Source organism: Mustela nivalis (assembly GCF_964662115.1).
Source record: "Mustela nivalis genome assembly, chromosome: 20".
NCBI classification, from domain to species: domain Eukaryota; kingdom Metazoa; phylum Chordata; class Mammalia; order Carnivora; family Mustelidae; genus Mustela; species Mustela nivalis.
Genome location: NC_139039.1, coordinates 6,128,396 through 6,149,840, shown reverse-complemented (window position 1 = coordinate 6,149,840; position 21,445 = coordinate 6,128,396). Strand labels below are relative to the sequence as shown.

The 21,445-nt window shown below is 37.3% G+C and overlaps 1 protein-coding gene across 1 annotated transcript; it reads right to left on the bottom strand.

Annotated features, from left to right (window-relative positions):
• Positions 1–14,248: 14,248 nt before the first annotated feature.
• Positions 14,249–14,612, bottom strand: LOC309855142 (SRA stem-loop-interacting RNA-binding protein, mitochondrial-like). The gene is given in 2 exon segments (XM_082715131.1): positions 14,249–14,413; positions 14,416–14,612. Coding segments are annotated over 2 exon segments (327 nt in total). The 5' UTR covers positions 14,606–14,612; the 3' UTR covers positions 14,249–14,276.
• Positions 14,613–21,445: the final 6,833 nt, after the last annotated feature.

Sequence of the window (21,445 nt, the reverse complement as noted above, 5' to 3'; positions counted from 1 at the left end):
GGATGGGGTAACTGGATGATGGGCATTAAGGAAGGCACTTAATATCATAAACACTGGGCGTTACATGCAACTGATGTCAAATTTAAATAAATTAAAAAAATACATTTTATTTAATCTACACAGTATCAGCTCAGCATCTAATGAACATGAGAATAATCATAGATTTTGTATTTACCTTTTTTTCACACTAAGTCTTTGAAATCTGGTGATTACTTTATATTTACCACACAGTTTTGGAGAGGCACAATTCAAGCAGACAATAGACACACATGGTCATTGGTCACCATATTATATAGTGGAGTCCTATAGTTTTCTTTTCTTGAACATCTTTGTCTCATTTTGGTACCAGGGTCATGTTAGCCTCATAGATAAATTGAAAAATGCTCTCTCCTCATCTATTTTTCTGGAAGAATTTCTGTAGAATTGGTATTATTTCACCCATAAATGTTTTTAAAATGTTTTATAAAAGTTGCCCAGTTAAGCTAAGTAGGCCTGTAGTTTTCTCTTTTGGAAGGTATTTAACTATGAATTCAATCTCTTTAATAAATATAGGACTTTCCAGTTATCTATTTCTCTTCTAGTTGGCTTCATTCGGAATTCAAGGAATTTTTTCGTTTCATATAAGTATCAACAAATTTGTTGGCAATATTTGTTCACATTCCCAAATATTTGTTAATGTCTGTAGAATTTATAGTAATATCTCTTCTCTTATATCTTTTATTGGTGATTTGTACCTTCTTTTCTTTTGATCTATCTAGACAATGCTTGATTGTTTTTTTATTTGCTTTGTTTTTTTTCTTTTTTTTTAAATTTTTTAATTTTTGTTTTTTGTTTTTCCTTTTTTAAGGATTTATTTATGTATTTGAAAGAGAGTGAGAGCAAGAGGGGATGGATGGGAGGAGCAAAGGAAAAGGGAGAGAGAAAATCTTAAGCGGACTTCGCACTGAACACAGAGCCTGATGTGAGGCTTGATCTCAAGACCCCGAGATCACTACCTGAGCTGAAACCAAGAGTCCAACTGTGTCACCCAGGCACCTCTAATGTTTGATCAATTGATTGCTCTTTTCAAAGTATGAGCTTTGGTTCATTGATTCCCTCCCTTGCTTTTCTGTCTTCAATTTTAATAATTTTTGACCTATGGTTTCCTTTCTCCTGTTTGCTTTGTCTTTATTCTCTACCCCCTTCCCACACACTCCCTGTTTCTTACAGTAGGAGACTTGATCATTGCTTCAAACTGTTCCTTCTCTTCTAATAAAGACATTTAAAGCTCTGAATTTCCCTCTAAACATTGCTTTAGCTGTATCCCACGGAGTTTGATATGGATGATACTGTGTTTTCATTTTTATACCCTTCAAAATATTTTCCAATATTGCTTGTGAGTTCCTCTCTGACACATGGGATCATTAGTAATGTGTTGTTTTATTTCAAATAGTGGTGTTTTCCAGATATCTTTCTACTATTGATTTCTATCTGTTGTGTAGGAGAACATAACTTCTATGATTTTATTTCTTATACATTTATTAAGGATAGTTTTAAAGCCTAAAATATTAATTGCCTTAGTGAATATTCCATGAATACTTAAAAAGAATGTGTACTCTGCTGCTGTTGAGTGGACATGGGTTTTTTTAATCAATGTGATTTAGCTCATGTTGGCTTATAGTGTTATTCAGGTCTTCTCTATACTTACTGATGTTTTTCATCTACTCAATACATCACTATTGAGAAAAATGTTGAATTCTCTAAACATAATTGTGAATTTATCTACTCTTTCCTTTCAATTTTATCAGTTTTTGTTCCAAATATTTTGAAGCTTTTGTGTTAGGTTGCTACCACAAAGAACTAGCATGTTATCTTGGTGAGTTGACCCTTTTGTTGGTATGAAATTTTGATCAAAATGCTGCAACATTCATAAACTTTTAGGTTGTTTGTATAAAAAAATCAATTATATACTGACCCCAAAGTTGGTTTATTTCAGGGATTATTTATTTCTCATGCATGGTTTAGTGGATGAGTTTATTGACTACAAAATCAGAACATTTTTAAAAAGCTGGTAGAACTTTAGTTTAGTTGTATATTTAGAACATATGAAACTTAATTTTAACAGGCATAAAAATAAAAATTCAAACTTAGAATATAGGTGTAGGACATGGACAAGTTATGTTCTCATTATACTCCTCTATGTCCTATAGAACCTTGTACATATCTCCGAATTCACTGTTTACTGATTTCTCTCTTATTATACATATATCTAGGCAAACATTGAGTCTGAATCTTTGGTTTCCAGCTCAATAGCTGATCCATAGAAGGCACTTAATAAGGTGTATCTGCATCTGGCTTTCTTAACTTTGCAGATTTTCATTTCCAATACTGAGCTATCTTAAGATATCTCATTGAGTTTACACTACAAAGTAACAACCTTCCTAGTTTGCCCATGTTTCGGCAGTGTCTACCTCTCCAGAACCCCTCAGTCCTGGGATCATTAGTCACCCTATAGCTTCTCAGGTTGCATCTGAATGTTAAAAATGGAAACAAAATGATGTGACTCAAGAAATACTTGTTAAGTTGCAAGGCTGATGTTGGTTAAAATTATGCAAATGACAATAATTGAGTCATGAGGTTCATTATCACGTGTTTTAACTGGGACATAAAGATCTTCAAAAATTATAATTTGAATAAATGATGATGGTAAATTTAATTTTTATTTTCCTGTGGAAACTTGTCTTTTCTTTGTGAGAATAGCGTTTTTTTATGACTTGTTTTGGTTGACTTTTGAGTCACAGGAGGTAGAGAAAGCAAAATTGAGTTTTAAAATGCTGCTTCTCTTGGCTTTACACCCAACCAGGTGAAAAGTGGAACATGAAGTTAAGAAGCCAGTTGGGTGTCTGATTAATGCCATACTGCACGTATTTGACAAAGTTGCCTCCATTATATGTTAACCACTTCCAAGAGAAAATAGGCTTAATTTTGTTGGAGCAAACTGATAGACTAAGCTGTTTTCTTTGACAGTGATTATTCATGACCTTACTTTTCTTTCTATAAACCTCAATTTCAATACATTCCTTTGTTTTTCAGTAAAATGTTTTTTTTAATATTATAACAGAATTATGCAAATATAAATCGTATCAGATCGGAATTTTTCCTTAACAGCAAGAGCAATGTTCTTGCTGGCAAGATAAGTGTAAATGTCTTCAATTATCCTTTACTACATAGCAGCCTGAGAACAAAGTATCAGGTTATAAATAGAAACAATCAACTAGACCGATATGATATGTTGAGAACTAGATTACTAATTCTGGAGGACAAAGCAGTTAATTACCTTATAAGACCAACTTTCTCCATCCCTTTTGACTTGAGATGTATTTGAGATATGTAAGCCATTACAATCCTCATCTGTATCTTTCACACAACTGCTAGATTCCAATAAAGGTATGGCTCCAGCATAACTGAGAAATAATTTCAAGATATAGAAGTCAGAAGTTGATGCTATAGAGAGTGGGGCTAAGAACACAAATGAAGGATGACTGAATTTCACAGCCATCTGTTTTTTTCTGCTTCTTCTCATTTTAAACCAAAAGATAGATGATAAATAATAATGCTCAGTTTCAAAATGTTTAAAGAGTTAATTGAAATATGCCTATTAGGTCCCAATTTCTTCATGAGCATGTCAGTTCAAGAGGCTTTAGAAATCAAGGGAAAAATCAGGTATTAAGAAGGTTCTATGTTCAGGCATCTTGTCTAGCTTCCCACTACAATAGGTATTGTATTCTCTTTTTTCCTTTTTCCTTTTTCCTAAATATTTCCTTTTTCCTAAAATAATTGACAGCAATCGTTAATACATATTGAATGCTTAGTATATGTAAGGCTAAACATGCCTATGAGAAGCTTACTATTATTAAATCAAAATTTTAAACAAAAAAAAAAAAGTCTTAGAGAGCTTACCTTGCCTGTGCAGAGACTCAGAGCTAATAAATGGAAGAACCAGTTGGAGGCTGAGGGTTTTTGAACAAAACCAGTGTGCTCTACTCAAGCCTCTCTACAGAGAAGGACTTCATGTGCATCTATAGGAAACTGTGTGTCTACATTTTATGCTCACACGGATCCTAAAATTGGGATCTTTGTTCAATTTATGAGTAGATTTCTAGGTTTATTTTTAAGTCTTAACATTAGCCCTCAATATTTAGCATTAAATTGTTGTGTCTTACCCACAAAATAAATTTATATCAAACTTCCAGCTTAAAAAACAGACACAGGAAATACACAAGTAATATTTTTATTATATCCCTCTAGGACCCATAGCATTCATCACACATAATTAACCAGCCTTTCACAAAACATGTGTGGGCAATTTACAATGAAATGAAGGACTTTAGTATACTGACCATCAAAAACCAAATGGCTATGGACAACCATTTGCCATTGATACCTGATACATCCTAACCTATAGATCATGAGCTGCTCTTCTTATTTTGTATCCAAACTCACTAACTACTGCACTGATTCTTCACAGAACTTACTGCCTTGCATGCACTGTTGCTTCTTATGGTTTTATTTATAGGCACATAACATCCCTGCAGTCATTTCAGTTAAGTAGTATCTATAAAAAATAAGTTGTGTTGAATTGCTTCAGTAAACCTCAGCTACCTTGTGCTAGAGAGAACTTTTGGCTTCATAGATTGGTCAAATTAATGACTTAAGAAAATCATTTGAGTATGTGTTACTTTTGAAGATACTCTATTCCCTACATCTTATCTAGGATGATCTGAGGAGGCTTAAGGTAGGATTACATACCAGCAGATAAGACTTGAGGTGTAGTCTGTAAAGTATTTAATCTGTGCCTCAATGTTTCCATTTCTTTAACTCTTATTATAAATGGTGTGTGTAGTTACTTATTAACTTAATGCCTGGCCTAAACTGAATTAAGATCAACATTCAAACAAACATTAGAGGTACCATAGTGGAGACAAAAGTAAAAAGCATTCATTCTAATGGAAAGAAGAAAGTCAGACACACAATAATAAATGATAAAGAAAAAGTATAATATAGGCCTACACTCCTCAACATGGTAGCCAGTGGCTGTAGGTGACTATTGAGTACATGAACTATGGAGAATTTTAATTAAGATGTGCTATAACATAAAACACATGCTAGATTTTGAAGACTTGATATAAAGAAAAAAATGTAAAATATCTCATAATTTCTCAATAACTTTTGTATTGATTTTACATTGAAATGATATTTGGGACAATTTTATTGAATGTTTTGAATACTTTTTTTTAATGTGACTACTAGAAAAGAGAAAGAACTAATTTTCAACTGCAATGACCAAAGGAATCTTAACAGAGGAAAGGCTGAAGAAGGAGATTGTATAAGATGCTAGGAATGTATATAGAAGGGGAAGCTCCACTTCTAAGGAACCTAAGTGTCTTGGAAAAACATACCCGGGCAAATGATCATTATGCGGTCCATCCCTGCTTATAATTGGTATGCAGAGCTATGCAAATAGACTGGGGGAGTAATAAATGATGATGAACAGAGTTCTGGTAATAGCAATGATAGGAGATATTTGAGGGGGAATATGGCCGACTCTGTGTAAGACACTTTACATACCGTGACATAGTATCTTATTTGTTCATAAAATGCCATTTTCTCACCAATTTGGTCCTGTTTCCAAGGTGATAATGTATACTTCCTTAAGCCATTCATTTTGGGTTTGGCCATGTGACTTGCTTCAACCAATCCAACATGTACCAGTTCTGAGTAGGGCTTCAAAATGCATTACCTAGTTTTGCTTGCCCTTTTATAGTACTGTCATCCACATGAGATGAACAGACTCCTTCAGCCTGTATCCAGAATAGAGAGAAACAGAAAACAAATTTGAGCCCAAACCCCAATCCAGCCTGACTGAACCAGAGCCCCCCCACAAAACATGAATAAGAAAGAAATATGTATTTTTATAAGCCACTGGGATTTGAAAGTTGTTTGTAATGCAGCATTATTTCCATAGAACGTAGCTAATAGACATGCATAATATGGTTATCTTCACAAAAATTTTATGAGGAAGATACTGCTAGCTCCATTTTTTTTTTTTTTTTGCAAGCTCCATTTCAAATAAGGAAAAAAACCACACAGAGATTAAATGCCAAAATTGCACAATTAATAAATGTTGGGAACTGGATTGGAACTCAAGAGATTCTAATGTCAAACCTAGACTATATTGCTACTTGAGGAAAATTACTCTTATTTTACACATAATTTATGTGAGAATTTTAATGTTGTACTATAGAATACTTATTTAGAATTTGCATGTATGCTTTGTATTGCTGGTTATGGGTTCTCCTCAAAGTATACATTTCTTTAAAGCTGGATCTTTGCCTTATGCCTCTTTGTATTCATCACAATATTAAACTTAGCACTTGGTGTATGGATACTGATGTTTGACAGATTGAAATATTGACATTTTGTCATGTATTCTCTGCTCATATAACATGACAGAGGCTATTTTCACCAAGCAAATTGGTCTTTGTGTCTATTATTTAAGGCTCAGTACGAGTAAGAATAACTGTTTGTCCTGAGACCTATTCTCCCTCATGGCTAGGCCCAAGTTTTGGTTGATGGCATGTGATTTGGTTTAAGAAAGAGTAACAAACAGGGAGGCAGCAATAGACAGCTACACTTTCAAAGAAACACAGATTCAGAATCCATTTATTTATAAATTATAAATAAATACAATAAATACTGTGATGAAAAATGAAACTTTCTGTATCTGATACAGTGTTTCCTAATAAATTGTTTCTAAAACATCAAAATCTCTGATATGAAGAATTTATTTTAAATGTCATACACTTTTTTTCCTTAAAATTATAGAATTCCCCATTAAAATTTTTGCTAAAATTGAAGGGACAGGTCAACAATATATATTCCAAAGGAAAACTACTTTCAGTTCATTTTTCCCACTATGTTTAAAATTGTGATAAACAGTGTATTTATTCTTATTTATTCTCCAGTTACTGTCTAGTGTCCTTTCATTTTAGCCTGAAGGACTCTTTAACATTTCTATCTACAAACTCCCACAGGTTTTCTTTATCTGGGAATTGCTTTATTCCTCCTTCTTTTTTTTTGAAGGATAGTTTTGTTGAATATAGAATACTTGGTTAAGACTTTCTTTTTTCTTTTAACACATTAGCTATATCGTGTCTGGCCTTTATGATGAGAAATTAGTTGTTAATCTTATTGAGTAGATAATATTTTAATTGATATACTTCAGACAGATTGTCTTATTAAAAATGTATTAGGGGGCACCTGGGTGGCTCAGTGGGTTAAAGCCTTTGCCTTCGGCTCAGGTCATGATCTCAGGGTCCTGGAATCGAGCCCCACATCGGGCTGTCTGCTCAGCAGGGAGCCTGCTTCCCCCTCTCTCTCTGCCTGCCTCTCTGCCTACTTGTGGTCTCTCTCTGTCAAATAAATAAATAAAATCTTTAAAAATGTATTAGGATAAAGGAGACAAATAAAAACAAGTTACTGATTAAAATAATCACCAATCAACAATTCATTGGATAGCATCTCAAGGCTAAAAGGAACATTAAAGATCATTTATGCATCCATTTTGGCTAACAATACATGAATATTTTAGTTAAGGACCGTAATGATATAACAGAAATTTTTAAGAGTCACAATACAAAATCAAAATCAGATGCATACCAGGAAAACTGTACACTATCAGGATTTGATTACTGCTGCTTTGTAGGCTAAGCCAATTTATTTAAGGGCACCTAATTAGAGTCTGCAAGGCCAGAAAAGACCTGCTGTTCCTTACTTACCCTGAGCCATAGCAGATGATCAACAAGCAACCATGGCATTTTCCTACAGAAGACATATTCAGCTTTAGAATCTTTCTCAAAACATATTCTTTACTCCCCTATGTTATTCCTTAGAGTTTATATTTAGAGTGGAGACTGAAATTTTTCCGTGGCTGTGTGAGATATTCTCTTTACTACTGCTAGCTTCATACACATTTACTCTACCAGTCACACAAGAGATCAGATGGTGATATTGGGTTCTGAATCCATAATCCACTGATTAATCTCAAGCCCCCTTCCTTCCTCATTGTATGCCTTCATTTACCAAACAACGGGAACTAATTCAAAACAGCACAGGAGTCAATAGAAGAGTCATTTATCATAGATTTTCTCACTATTTACTTCTTTTATTAATCTTTGCTTACCCTAAGAATGTAAGGGAAATAAAAGAAACAGGTAGATAATATGCAGATAGTTGAATGGAAAATATGTGATTTTTGACCTTATATGCTCTTTCTTATTTTTTGTTTTTGTTTTTGTTATGTTTTGTTTTTATTTCAGGTGAGGGATTTAGTGTAACAACTTTGGTTAAAAAAAAAAAAGATACGGCATGTTCATGTCTTCGGGCATCCATTTGAACTTCAGCAGATGCCCTAGGGGACTTATAGTCCATATTTCCAACTTTAGGCAAGTGTAGAGATAGACAGACCCAAGGTGAGAAATAGGTAAACAGGGAATGTAGAGAAACAGTTGCTGAATTTGTTTTCAACCTAGTCAGCATCAAAGTGTAAAGAACAAAGATTACTGACCTGAATGAAGGCTTTAGTACCCTCAGTATCTATGATTTCAAAGCAGAAAAGAAAGGCAGCGTAGAGGATACGATGAGAACAGGGTGGAAGGAGAGGAAGTACACAGTACATATTTTTCTTGAATTTCTACCTCACTTTTTTCTTGGTCAGATGCAAAAGGAAGGACATATGACTAAATACAGTATTTCATTTGTTTCCCTAAGGTCCCAGAGTCTTCTAGAATAACCTTCTATAGGGCATACCTTCTACCACAGCTGTAATGTATTTTAGAATTAGTCTGAAGCAATCCATTATTATTATTATTATTATTAAAAATTTTTTTTTAAGATAAGGATACTAAGGCTACAGAATTAAAAGATTTACCTCAGGTCATGAGACTGCTCACAGGCTCAGCAGGAACTGACTCCTAGGTAGCCCTTCTCAACTGGGACTCATCTGAACCATAGAGAGGATAAAAAACTGTGTGTGACTATTTACTTATTTCTCTCAAGGATAGTACATAACACACCCTTCTAGAGTAATAAGAGAGAAGTTAATTCATATCATTCAATGGATTGCTTAGGACAGTTAGGGCTTAAATCTCTTGAGGAACCCTTGTTGAAAAAGACTGTCATAGGGCACTATCACCATCTGGCATCTCCCAGTCACAAACTATTTGAAAGCTGATTCACAAATTGTTTGGGGGCTGATCCATAACATGGAAGCCACAGTGAGTTTATAAGAGTTATAAAATTAAAGTACAAACTTTACAGGTTTAAGCGGCTAGAAGATTCCAGACTATAAACATAGGCTGTTTCATCTGTGACTTTGAGTTATGATTAATTTTAGATAAGCGGTAGATAATACATTTAAGGAAAATCACCTTTGCTTCACCTTGAAATAAAAGCATAAATTTTGCTTATGTTCTAGTTTTTGTAATAATATCTTTGCCATAAAATGTCTCCTAAATAGCTCGACACTGTAAAGGCTGGCTAATAAAGCATTTTGTATGATTATTAGAAAAGAGGAAAATGCCACAAAACTGAACAATTACTTGCAAATAATTGTTAGAAACTTTTTTCCTAAAGGAATTGACTCTTTTCCTAGGTAAGCATCCAGAACGGAAGGCATGGGGAAGCAGCCATCTCTTCCTGTAGGGTCCTACTGACGACATTCAAGGAACAATCGAAGATAAACATAATCAAGAACAGGAGGCAGAATTTAGCAGTGGACGGAGCCAAGAAGTAATTCAGGTTCATCACTCTTGTGCCAAATGATCACTTATTTTTCTCTTAGTTTTTCCATGGATAATTAAGTATTTGCAAGGGAAAGAAACAGTAACACTCACGGAAGTGTATCTATCTTTATGTATGATTCCCTTTTAATGGAGGAGATCATCTTAATTATTTGGATGCCCTCACCAAAGCAAGTTTTTTTTTTATTTAATCTCTGTAATAACCACTTGTTTTAATCTGAATGGCATGGCATGTCAGAGGGGAGATCAGGTCCTTCTTGAAAATTTGCTAGTGTGGGGTTTGATGGAGTCTGAGGCCAGTTTAGTATGAAGAATGCTGAATCACGAGGCAAAGGTGGTATGAGTTGTCTGAAATGAGAAGGTGAAATCAAGATCGAGGATTAGGGGTCCAGAATCGGTCACCGTGGCATGAAAATTATTTTGAGCTGAGGCCATTTGAGTTCTTACAATTCTTGAAAGCAGAGCCTCCCCAAAGGACTCAGTCATCATAATTTGTCTCCTTGAGAACAACTCTAATCTTATCTGGAGCAAGATGTGAAGTGGGCACTGTACCCAAACTAATATTGTCACAGATTATTCTATCTCCCATCTATTCCCCTAAGGGTCTCTTTATCTATCTTTCAAAAGAGTCATTTCTTTTCTATATGTGTCCTTCTTCCCCTTCTAAAAAGTTATTTCACCTTCCAGAAGTGTCCATTTGCACCTCTTCATCACCTGTTAGGATGGTATAAAAGCCCCAAATTTTAACTATCTCCTCAATTCACATTTTTCTATAAATTCCCATAAACATATACACGAATAAAAGTCTGTCTTTTCTCTTGCTAATATGGCTTTTTGTCAGTTTAATTTGCAATGCCCCCATCAGATAACTTCAGAGGGTATAGAAAAAAAATTTTCCCCCTGACAAGGATCAAGAGCACACAATCAGATCATAACGCCGCATAGTGTGGCGGTGGTCACTTCCTTGTTAGCTTCCACAGCAAAGATGGAGAAAACCAAGCATGGTGATCGCCTTGTTGGTTGACTTTACAGTAAAGGGTGAGCACATAACACTGTTCTGACCAGCGAAACGAAAGGCTACATTTTCTGGAATTTTTGTTTTTGCTTTCCTGATCAAAGTGGCCAACGTGCCTGGGCATTCCTACCTTGTCTCCCATGTCTCCCTGTAATGTGGATGGCCATGTTTGGAGAAGCAACAGCCATCTATTATCTGTGAAGGGACGCACATGATGACAAAGGCAAGTTTCTAAAGATGAAACAATAAATTAAGAAGAAAGTTCGAGTCTAGGGCCCTGATGACATCACTAAACTGGTAACCAACACAGTCAACTATATGCTTCAGGACTTCCTGTTATGAGAGAAAAATTCATCTCCATGTGTTTCAGCCACTAGAATAGCATGTACTTTTAAGTTCAGGCAACAGAAATCCTAGCCGGGGAAGCCTTAAGACACACACCAGACCCCAGGGGCCAGAATCAGGAGGGATAGGACAAGTCTGGGAACCTTCAGTTGTTCATTGCTCTTGCTGGTTTCCTTGGTCCCTCCAGGATTTTACCAACTCTGCATCTTTACTCTCCTTCAGGACCCTGATACAAGAGAAGGGAATCGCATAAGCAAATTGCAGTGGCTGAGCCTCAAGGTTCTCCTGACTGCAGCTAGTGTCTGGACAGAGAAAAACATCCTCCTGACCAGTCCTCTCCTTACCCGCTTCAGAAGAGCCTTTGAAATCCTGTAACAGTATGTGAGTAAGTGAAGTGGGTAATTACACTGCTTGCTTTTACTTAGAGCCAAGAGGGCCATTTATACCTCTTATCAGACCTTAAAAGTGGCTCTTGTGCTGAATGCTGGAAGCCTGGAAGGAAAGGAAATTATATGGAAATACATATAAAATATTTCCTCAGGACGACTCTGCAAAATGTGCGGTAAATAGAAAATAAGCAACCTATATAAAAATACGCTTATGCTATTATTTCCACCCTGGCAAGGAGCAGCTCATGGGAGAGACTGGCTCCCCTCTAGGTACACAGGTGTACTGCAGGTGACACTTTGTAAGAAGACCCTGAAGATTCCTGAATCGTCAACATAATAAAGCAAAATAAAAATTAAAAGTGCTACAGGGGAGGAAAACGTTCCCCTTCTTCCCTTCTAGGTTCTTCGGCTGGTCTGAGAATTAAATTGACATAAGACAGATTAACAGGAGAAAACCAAACTTAATTTCTTACGTTTGGGAGTCCATGAAAATATGAGACTCAAGGAAGTGACTAGAGCAGGCAGGTTTTATACCTTTTAGGCAAGGAAACAACAAATCCGTGAAGCCCTGGCAAACCAGGGTTTGGGCCTGGGTGGCAAATTAGTGAAGAAGTAACAGGTTTTGTTTATCATGACTTCTTGTCCTCAAATTCCTTATCTCTGGTGGTGCCTCCCGACTACAGGAAAGGTGCCTTTCACCATGGGAGATTTCGTTCCTGCTCTCGGAGGGACAAGCGAGGTCAGAGTGCCCTTCTTACACTGGCTGTTTCTCAAGTAACATTAATTCAAAATAATCAACATGCCAAAGTGGCACATTGGGGGGGTATATTTTGCTCCCCTTCAGGGCACATAATTTCTCACACTCAAATAAAAGAACTACAAAAGCCTTCTTTCTTTAAGTCATAAATCTGTGACTTGAACATACCTTCTTCCCACCCCCACCAAAATCGAGGTTCCTCTGTGACAGATATGCAAGCTTTGGTTAGCTTTCTCTTTTTCTCTTTCTTTTTTCTTCCCTTCCTTTCTGACTTCCTCCTTTCCCTTCCCTTTTCTGTCTTTCTCCCTTCCTTCCATTCTCTCCCTGCCACCCTCCCTCTCTTTCTTTCTTTCTTTCTTTCCTTCTTTCTCATTCTTTTCTTACTTTCTTTCTTTTCATTGAAGTGTAGTTGACACACACCACTGTATTGGTTCCAGGTGTACAGTGCAGGGATTTGGCAAGTCTATACCGTATATTATGCTCACCATGAGTGCAACGACGGTCACCACGCATGATTACAACATCGCTGGCTATATTCCCTACGCTATGCCTTTTATCCTCCTGTGGGTAAATTCCTTTTGTAGTTATGATTCCCTTCTCTGGGTATCCTCACTTAGGATCCCAAGATCCTTGGAGATGTTAGTTAAGTTAATATTTATGGAATGCCTACAGTGAACTAAATGAAGGTAATGTATTAATAGACTTATTAAAGTGTTGTTAAAAAATGGGCTTCTTCTTTTTTTTTTTTTTAAATAATTTGATTTATTTACTTGACAGTGAGCAAGAGGGAGAGCATGGTGGGGCATTCGAGGGAGAGGGAGAAGCAGACTCTCCGCGGAGCAGGGAGCCGATCCCGGGCTTAATTCCAGGACCCTGAGATCATGACCTGAGATGAAACCAGATGCTGAACCAAATGAGCCACCCAGGTGCGCCAAAATAGTTTATTCTAAGCCCCATGTCACCAAACCCAGATGTTAACAATTTGTTTTGCCTCTCTCAGAAGTGGAATCTTAAATCAGTTAATCAGGAATCACCTGATTAGCTTAACTACCTGGTAGACCCCTGCCATCCCCTAAAGGAAAGTAACCTTTTAGGAACCAACCCACTTTCTGTCCAGTATAACTCATTTGTTCCTTCTCCCTTCTGCCTCTAAGTTTTTCATTTTGTACAGCTTTTGGAGCTTCTCTCTGCTGGTCCGGATGTTGCCCAATTCAAATGAATTTGTTTTCAAATAAACTTCAAAATCTTAATATGTCTCAGTTTATCTTTTAACCCTATATTCTGGCATGGTTCAGTGGACAGATGTTGGAGGGTGGTGTATTTGGTGGGAAATGTGGGATAGGGAAAATGCGAGGCAGGGCATCTGGGTGGGAGAAGAGGCAATGGGAGGGACTAGGGTGGAGGAGTGGGCAAGAGTGTGGGGGGCAGGGATGAATAGGGGTGCAGAGGACACTGTATCTAGCACCACACCAGAACAAGTAGGTAGGATCCCAGTTCTCTGGAGAAAGACATTGATTGGATAGCAAGAAGCCTAAGAGAAAAAAAGTGTGAAATGTGAGAATGGGTGAAAAACATCCACAAATGTTGTCACTTCCAATTTTGCATATTACCCAGGGGGGTGTGAATTCCATGACTGGAATCCAAAACCCTCTCTTCAAACAATTCCAACATCTTTCTTTCTTTCCTTCCTTCCTTCCTGCCTTCCAGATTTTATTTGAGGGTGAAGGGGGTAGAGGGGCAGGGAAAGAGGGGGAGGGAGAGGGATAAGCAGCGCCAACATAGGACTCTATCTTAGGACCCTGAGATCAAGACCTGAGCTGAAACCAGGCTTCAGAAGCTTAACCAAATGAGCCACCCAGGTACCCCAAAAACCTCCAACACTTTTTTTTAGACAATATTTTTAATATTTATTCTAATAGGTAGTAATAGTCTCAAAAGTCTTTCTCTTCATCAGATGTCTGATCCCCTTGCAAAACTTTTGGTCTTTGAACTTGAAGGTGGAGCTTTACTCCATCAAGAATGTGTTGTTCTTGTTGTAGTGCATTCTGAAGTTCCTCTTCTGAAGAATCCAACCCATACCTCTGTGAAATCCAGTCTCTCTGTCAAAAGGTATGGTGCACTTTTGTACATGACCAAACTGTGCAAAGTGTTCTCTCAGTTCACTCGAGGCCGTGGTCCAGGGGATTTTTCTGACAAAAGCCACGGGCCAGCTAACACTTGTTCGCAGCACCACAGCACCCCTCACTGCAGAGGAAGCCATCTTTAGATCGAGGACCTCAGCGACCTGTCACCTCCAACATTTTTAAAAGAAAGAAAGAAACAAAAACACAGTAACATGCTTGGGAGCATGGCAACAACTAACCTAGCCACACTTCCAAAGGGCCATGTTGTTGAAGATACTTAGCTAAGGAAACCAATCACTGTAGAATAGTTTCTGCTAAAGTCATTGTGATTAAGACCAGTGCTTATAGTCAAAAGGTTTGAAAAATATCTTTACCTAAATTTTATTTCATGCTGACTCCACACTTTCCCCACCCTTAAGAGTTTACAGAAATAATTTCACTCTCTACCAAGGAAACTAAAATTATAATTGACAAATGGCTTTAGAAGAAAAATAAGAGCGTGAAGAATTTGAATAAAGGGCTCAAATATCTTCCTTTCTGCCTAATAAAACTCTTAATATCAAACCATAAGAAATGCAAATGAAAGGACCAAGGGGTCATAGCTGGGGCTAACTAATCTTGGTAACTCCTAGGAATTCATAAAACTTTTTATGACCTGTATAGAGCTTGAAGACTTTTGGTTGTGCTACCACAACTGTCTTTTCAAATGAATTAAAAGGAAAAATTGTAGATCTTATTAGGTATTTCTCCAGTACTACAAATCTAATCAGGAAAATATTTAACCCTTTCTCCTCGGTAGGGTAAAAAAAATAATTTTTCCTCTACCTTTCTGAGTTCTTGGCTGAGACAAAGGTAATAAAAGAGAGATTAATTTTATTACAGGTAATAAAAATCAGATTAATAAGAGAAAAACAAACAGAAGTTTATTAACATTTATATCCCATGTGCATGAGAGGGTACCCAGAGAAAATGAGTGACTCTCACTGGTAACCCACGCCACCATCTTAAATACTGTCTTTGACTAAAGGCAAAAGAAAGAAAAGCATGGGGGAGGGGTGGAGGACCAGTTATGGGAGGTAATCCGGAAAAGCACAGTAAACAATGGTAAGGGTAATTATGTAGATTTAAATTGCCTCTTTCTCCACTGATAAAATTCTCTGGAGTTTTAGTCATTCTTCTCTTCCTGAGAACAGAGAGGAGACCTCTTACACAGAGATTCCTTTCACAAATATAAATTTCTCTTACAAAAGGATAACTTGTCTTGCCTTCAGAGCTTCTCCTATGTCTGCTGTTCCTCAAAGTCATTCTTAAGCCAAAGAGCTATATTTTGGAGTGGCATATGCTGCCCGCCCTTCAACCCCAGGATAAAACATGGAGCTATGTTTTGATCATGGAAACAGCAGTAATTGCAAAGCATGGAATATTTGTGCTCCTTCCTTTTTGGCAGGGTGCAGTAGCTCACTTTTCGGAATCTGTTAAGGATGGAAGGTGGAAGAATGGAAGCTTGGATATTTTTCAACATTCTTGTTTTTCCTTAGCTGTTCCCTGATTCTTCAAGAGGCCTGTACCCTGTTATATGCTATATGTAGAAAAAAATCATGTAGGACAAATGTAATAAATTGAAATATAAAAATGATTTACAGAGAAGTACATCTCTAGGAAACCATTTTCTCTGGAGCTTTCCCCAAAGTTTCTGGGAATTTATGAAATGCTTTTGCTGATGAACCTTATTTTTAGCTATACCCTATGGCAGTCTCCTTGCAAAAGAAATGGGAATTCTGTTTATGCTACAGAAATTGAAGTTCTGCACAGCAGTCAATAGAAAATAATGGATATCAATTACACAGCTGGAACTGCTGACTTGATCAGATTTTATAACCCTCTTCTCTGGGGGTCTTTTTAATAAATCTATGGAGAGTAGTATCGTGTGTTTTATGGGAATGCTCTGATGTTTTATTCTATATATAGAAACAAGTAACTAAAGGCAGTTTGACCACCTTACAGTAACTCACATTCCTAAATACATAAAAATTAATGAAAAACAGACACAGAATATTAGATTTTTATTAGGTCTGGAAGAAGTTGTTATCTTTGGTTTCTAGGACTTAAAAGGCACTTTGATTTCTTTATTATTATTATTATTATTATTTAGTTTGTATTGTTCATCTCTACTCAGAAGAAAATTAGAAGACATGTTGCATTGGGTAAGATCCAACAGTCTTTTTCCTCCCCTCTGATTTGTCTTCTCCTTGACCACTCCTTGCACTGGAAAGGATATGACTTCTAATCTAATTTTATCTGTAAATCTCATCTAATTTTCTCTTTGTAAATTGAAGGTGATAAAAGCATCTACTTACAGGTAAGGTTGCCCTAAGGATGAAATGAGATACTGCATGGAAAGAATTCAGAGCAGTTCCTGCTGCACTGCAAGTTCTTAAAAATGTTGATGAGTCATCAGTCGAAGCCCTGGCTGATTCTGTCACTGTTTCTGATCAATTTAGAGAATGATCTTAGTAAAAACAACAATTATCAAAGTGTGTATTCCTCATTTCCTCATTGTGAAATCCTGAGAAGAGGAGACTTTGCTATTCTTTTCTTTTTATTAAATTTTCAGATTTCTCTAGTTTTGCATAGTTGAGAATTGCCTGGGGACAGGGAGGGTGATGAAAATGCAGATTATCAAAACCTGTTCCCATTTTCAGCCAATTTTTATTCAGTAGACCTGGGTCCAAGGAATTTCTGTTATTAACAACCTCCTCCAACCCCCATTCCCAATTAGGTGATCCACAGAACTCTCTTAAGGAAGCATAACCTCAGAATCTACTGTTGACCCTTAAACAACAAGGCTTTCAACAGTGTGGGTCCCTGTAAATACAGATTTTTTTTTACAATACAGTACTGTAAATGTAGTTTCTCTTTCTTATGCTTTCTTAATAACAGTCTTCCCTCTAGCTAACTTTATCATAAGAATACAGTATGTAATACAAAGAACATACAAAATACCTATTAATCAACTGTTTATGTACTGGTAAGGCTTCTGCTCAATAGTAAGCTAATAGTTAAGTTTTGGGGAGTCAAAAATTATTCAGACTTTTGACTGCACAGAGTTTGATGCCCTTATTCCCAACCCCTCACCATGGCTCAAGGGTCACCTGTCCTTTAGGGCCTGACAATAGGATCATTGAGTTTATTGAACAGCTACTAAATTTGATTTTCTCAGTTCATTGATGTGTTGAGAACTCTTTGTACTTTCCAAGCTTTTTAAAGAGATTTTTAAACCCTCTACCTTTGCGTGGGTAGTTCTCAGCTCTGCCTAACTTTTTTGGAAGATTCCCAGTGGAATACTGAAACCATCACTTCAGAATCCATGAGTCCTCTTCCAAAGTGTCCAGGAAGAGCTAACAATTTTCTAGGATCTTCCAGTCAGAGACTTGCCACCTGCTGGGTTTGGGTGCTTGCATGACTCAGGCCTGTAGAAAGCACCTGGGGGCTGGAAGTTGATGTTTGGCTCCCACTTCAGGTATAGACAGGATTGGCAAATGTCTGGCCATATTTTCATGTGAAAAGTATAAAAATGACTCAGAAAATATTCCTTCCACATGCTCTGCTTTGTCTCTGTTAAAGAAAGTTTTAGCCTCTTTCTATGGTAACAGGTTGAAAAAAAATAACAAAACAAAACAAAACAAAACATGCTTAGGTCTCTTGAGTTTGCAGTTTCCGTAGTGTTGGGGAAAATAGTAACTATAATGTATTATCAGTATTCTTGGTCAGAGAAACCATCTGCTACATTTTGAGTTTCTGGTGGACCCTCTACATTCTTTTTCATTGTAGAGATTAAAATTGCCTTTCCGTCTCATTCAACTAAAAGTAGACTCAATTAAAAAAACCTTTCTTGGAGATAAGCTGTCTACTCACAAAACTTAAAACATGACATATTACCCTCCTCTCCATATGCAGTCAACTCCCTAAAACGTTAAAGGCACTTAGACACTCGCACGACAAGAGAACAACACCATATGTATTTAAACTACATGAAAAAAAAGAAGAGAAATAACTGTTGTGGTCTTTCCAATGTTTTATTTTTTGTGCTTTTTTAATTTATTCATGTCATCATAGATTTCTAAATATAGAAGCATCACATCTTCTATGTGACATCTTCCCATGGTAAATCTAATTAAACTGCCATCAAAGTCTGTCCATTTTATTATGCCCAGGTTACCACAGCAGATACTACATGTTAACAGTATCTTCCTTTGCCCACTGCCAGGCGTTTGAGGAAGAACCAGCAATAGTAATCATCTAGAAATAGATTTTAATAACTATTACTTTCTCATTTATTTTAAGAATCAGTATTTGTTGATTTTGAAAATATCACTATCAGCAAAGATAATGAATAAACACTTTTAAAAAATAATATACTTTAGTGATGCCTGGGTGACTCAGCAGGTTAAGGGTCTGACTCTTGATTTCAGCTTAGGTCGTGATCTCATGGTCATGAGATTGAGCTCCATGTCAGGCTCTGCGCTGGGTGTGGGGTCTGCTTGGAGTTCTCTCTCTCCCTCTCTCTCTCTGTCTCTCCCCTCGCTGGAAAAAAAAATGTTTAAAAATATGTATTTAGGAAATTTTCTTGCATATAATAGAGTTTGATAGACAGTTAAGAATCAACATTTGCATATTTCTCTGGCCTTGGATCAAGTGCCCAGCTTGTGCTCCAAAGCTGTCCATGTCTGGACACCTACCTTACCAGTCTGTTTCCCTGATGCTAATATATTGCAGTGTTGCTGACTTCTGCATAAGGCAAGTATGTTATAGCCCTCATGTTTTTCTTCATGCTAATTTTCAGTTTTAATTGTTTTTCAGTCTAAATCCCACCCATCTTTCAGACTCAGTTTGAAATAAAGTTTATCTTAGACCTCAGCAGCCCAAAGTGATTTTTCCTTCACCCTGATTCAACTGACAAGCCTACATAACCTTTGTCATACATCATCTCGCATGGTTACTCATCATCTCCTCATCAAAAGCACTTTCTGGGCCACCAACTGAAGAAAGGCACTCAGTAATTCTATGCACATACACTCTCCATGGCTCCTGGGACATGTTACCGGAGAAGGGGCAGTACCCTTAACTCTCACTGGGGCCAAGCAGGCTGGGATGAGAAACTCAGCAGCAGGGCCCCTCATTCTCTGTTACTTTCCTTTCTTTCTGCCTTCACTGTTACTTCTCTATCACCGCCATATTGGAGCTCTATTTACATTTGCTGCTCCGGGCAAGCAGGCTGCTGTTCCGGTCTGTTCCCATTCTCCACCCACACGCCATGCCACAGATTCTCCTTACTGCTCTGGCATAGCTTCTGGCCCTTCTGGTAATTCTGTACCTTTGAGAATGAAGGGCACACTGGACTGTGGCTCACCTGGGGTTTCTACCAGGTTTGTCCACATCCCTGCTCCTCCTTTTCCAGCTAGTAAGGCACTGTGGGGGTCCAGTCCCACTCCTCTCCTTAAGTACCCAGGGTACCTGCTGCACTAGACTGGGCACCCAGTTTTCTTCCTCCGCCATCTTTGTCCTTCCCTTCTCTTTGGGGGGGGGGGGTGGGGGGTGGGCTGTTTCTTATCTATCCTTATTCCACTACCAGATCTCTTTCCCCCTGGACTTACAGATCTATACATATGTCTGTGGCCCCAGAGATAGACACTCACATTTTCATAGGAAGAGGTGTAGCTCAGTAACTAGAGTCACCACTTCTGTGTAAGTCCCTGTGCCTAGTGGACTCTAGATAAATATGAGTTGAGGTCAGTCATTTCAAAGCTCTCTCAAAACCCTCACAGCAATTAGATCTCCTATTTATTCAGTTTCTATTAGGCTCCCAAGTTCTTTATTTGAATTACCTTATTAAATACTTAGAGCATTACCATGGGGGCAGATATTCCTTTTTTCTATTTTATATGTGGGGAAACAGACTCAGAAATTAATTAACTTGCTCCAGGCCACTCAGTTAATAAGAGTCAGAGAAGAGATTCAAACTCGAGTCTTCCAAATCTGTAGTATGTGTGCATTTCTGTTCTGACAGGCTATTCCCTGGTGTGGGGTAAAATTCCCAGGGAGGTTTAAATTTGTAATATCCAGTTTATAAGGTCACAGGCTTAGCTCTGTAGGGTGAAGTCTCAATATTGAACAGAAGCTACCCAGTTATCTACATGCTTTGACCGAAAATGTTAAAATTTACAAAAAGAAGTGCTTTGTTGTTGATTAGCACATTTGATTATTGGAGAATCACCTGTTTTGGGAAATCTTAAACCACATTGAGCTACTTCCTTCTTACAGTCCCAGAGTTGTGTTTTCATCTATGGATTTGGCTTTTAACCCAAAAACAGAGTAGACCATCCCCTCTAACAGTTTAAATTGAAAACTCTCTTAAGTAGGTAATTTGTCAGCTGAAGGTTAATGATAGCAAAAATGCTAATGATCGAATGGCAATTAACTGTATCATAGCTTAAGCCAAATTCTCTTAAGAAGTATTACTATAGAATTCCACTCTAGGAAACCTCATCATCTACTAAATCAAAGTCAGGAAGACCTTCATTCTTAGCAGCAACATGTTTGTCTTCTATCTTTTCTCTGTTTGATTTCACACAAACTTCATAAATCATTTAGCAGCTGCAATTGTTGTCAAAATGTTTTCATTTCAAATGTAAATATTTAAAACTATTGTTTTATTTTCCAAAACAAAGAAAGAGAACCGTATTGAAAACAGCAATGGAGACTGCCAATGTTTTAAACTCAGCCAGAGAGGAGCCCCCATTGTGGGGCCAGGATCTCTCAAAGGCCCTTTCCCATGGTTCTTGCCTCTGTTAGGGCAAAAGCTCAAGTACCAAACTGAGTTCAAGGATTCCTCAACCTAACTGAATTGGATGAAATCAGTCCAGACTTGGCTTTGCCCTGGATAGGTGGTCTTCCTGCCAGATGAGCACAAGTGCATT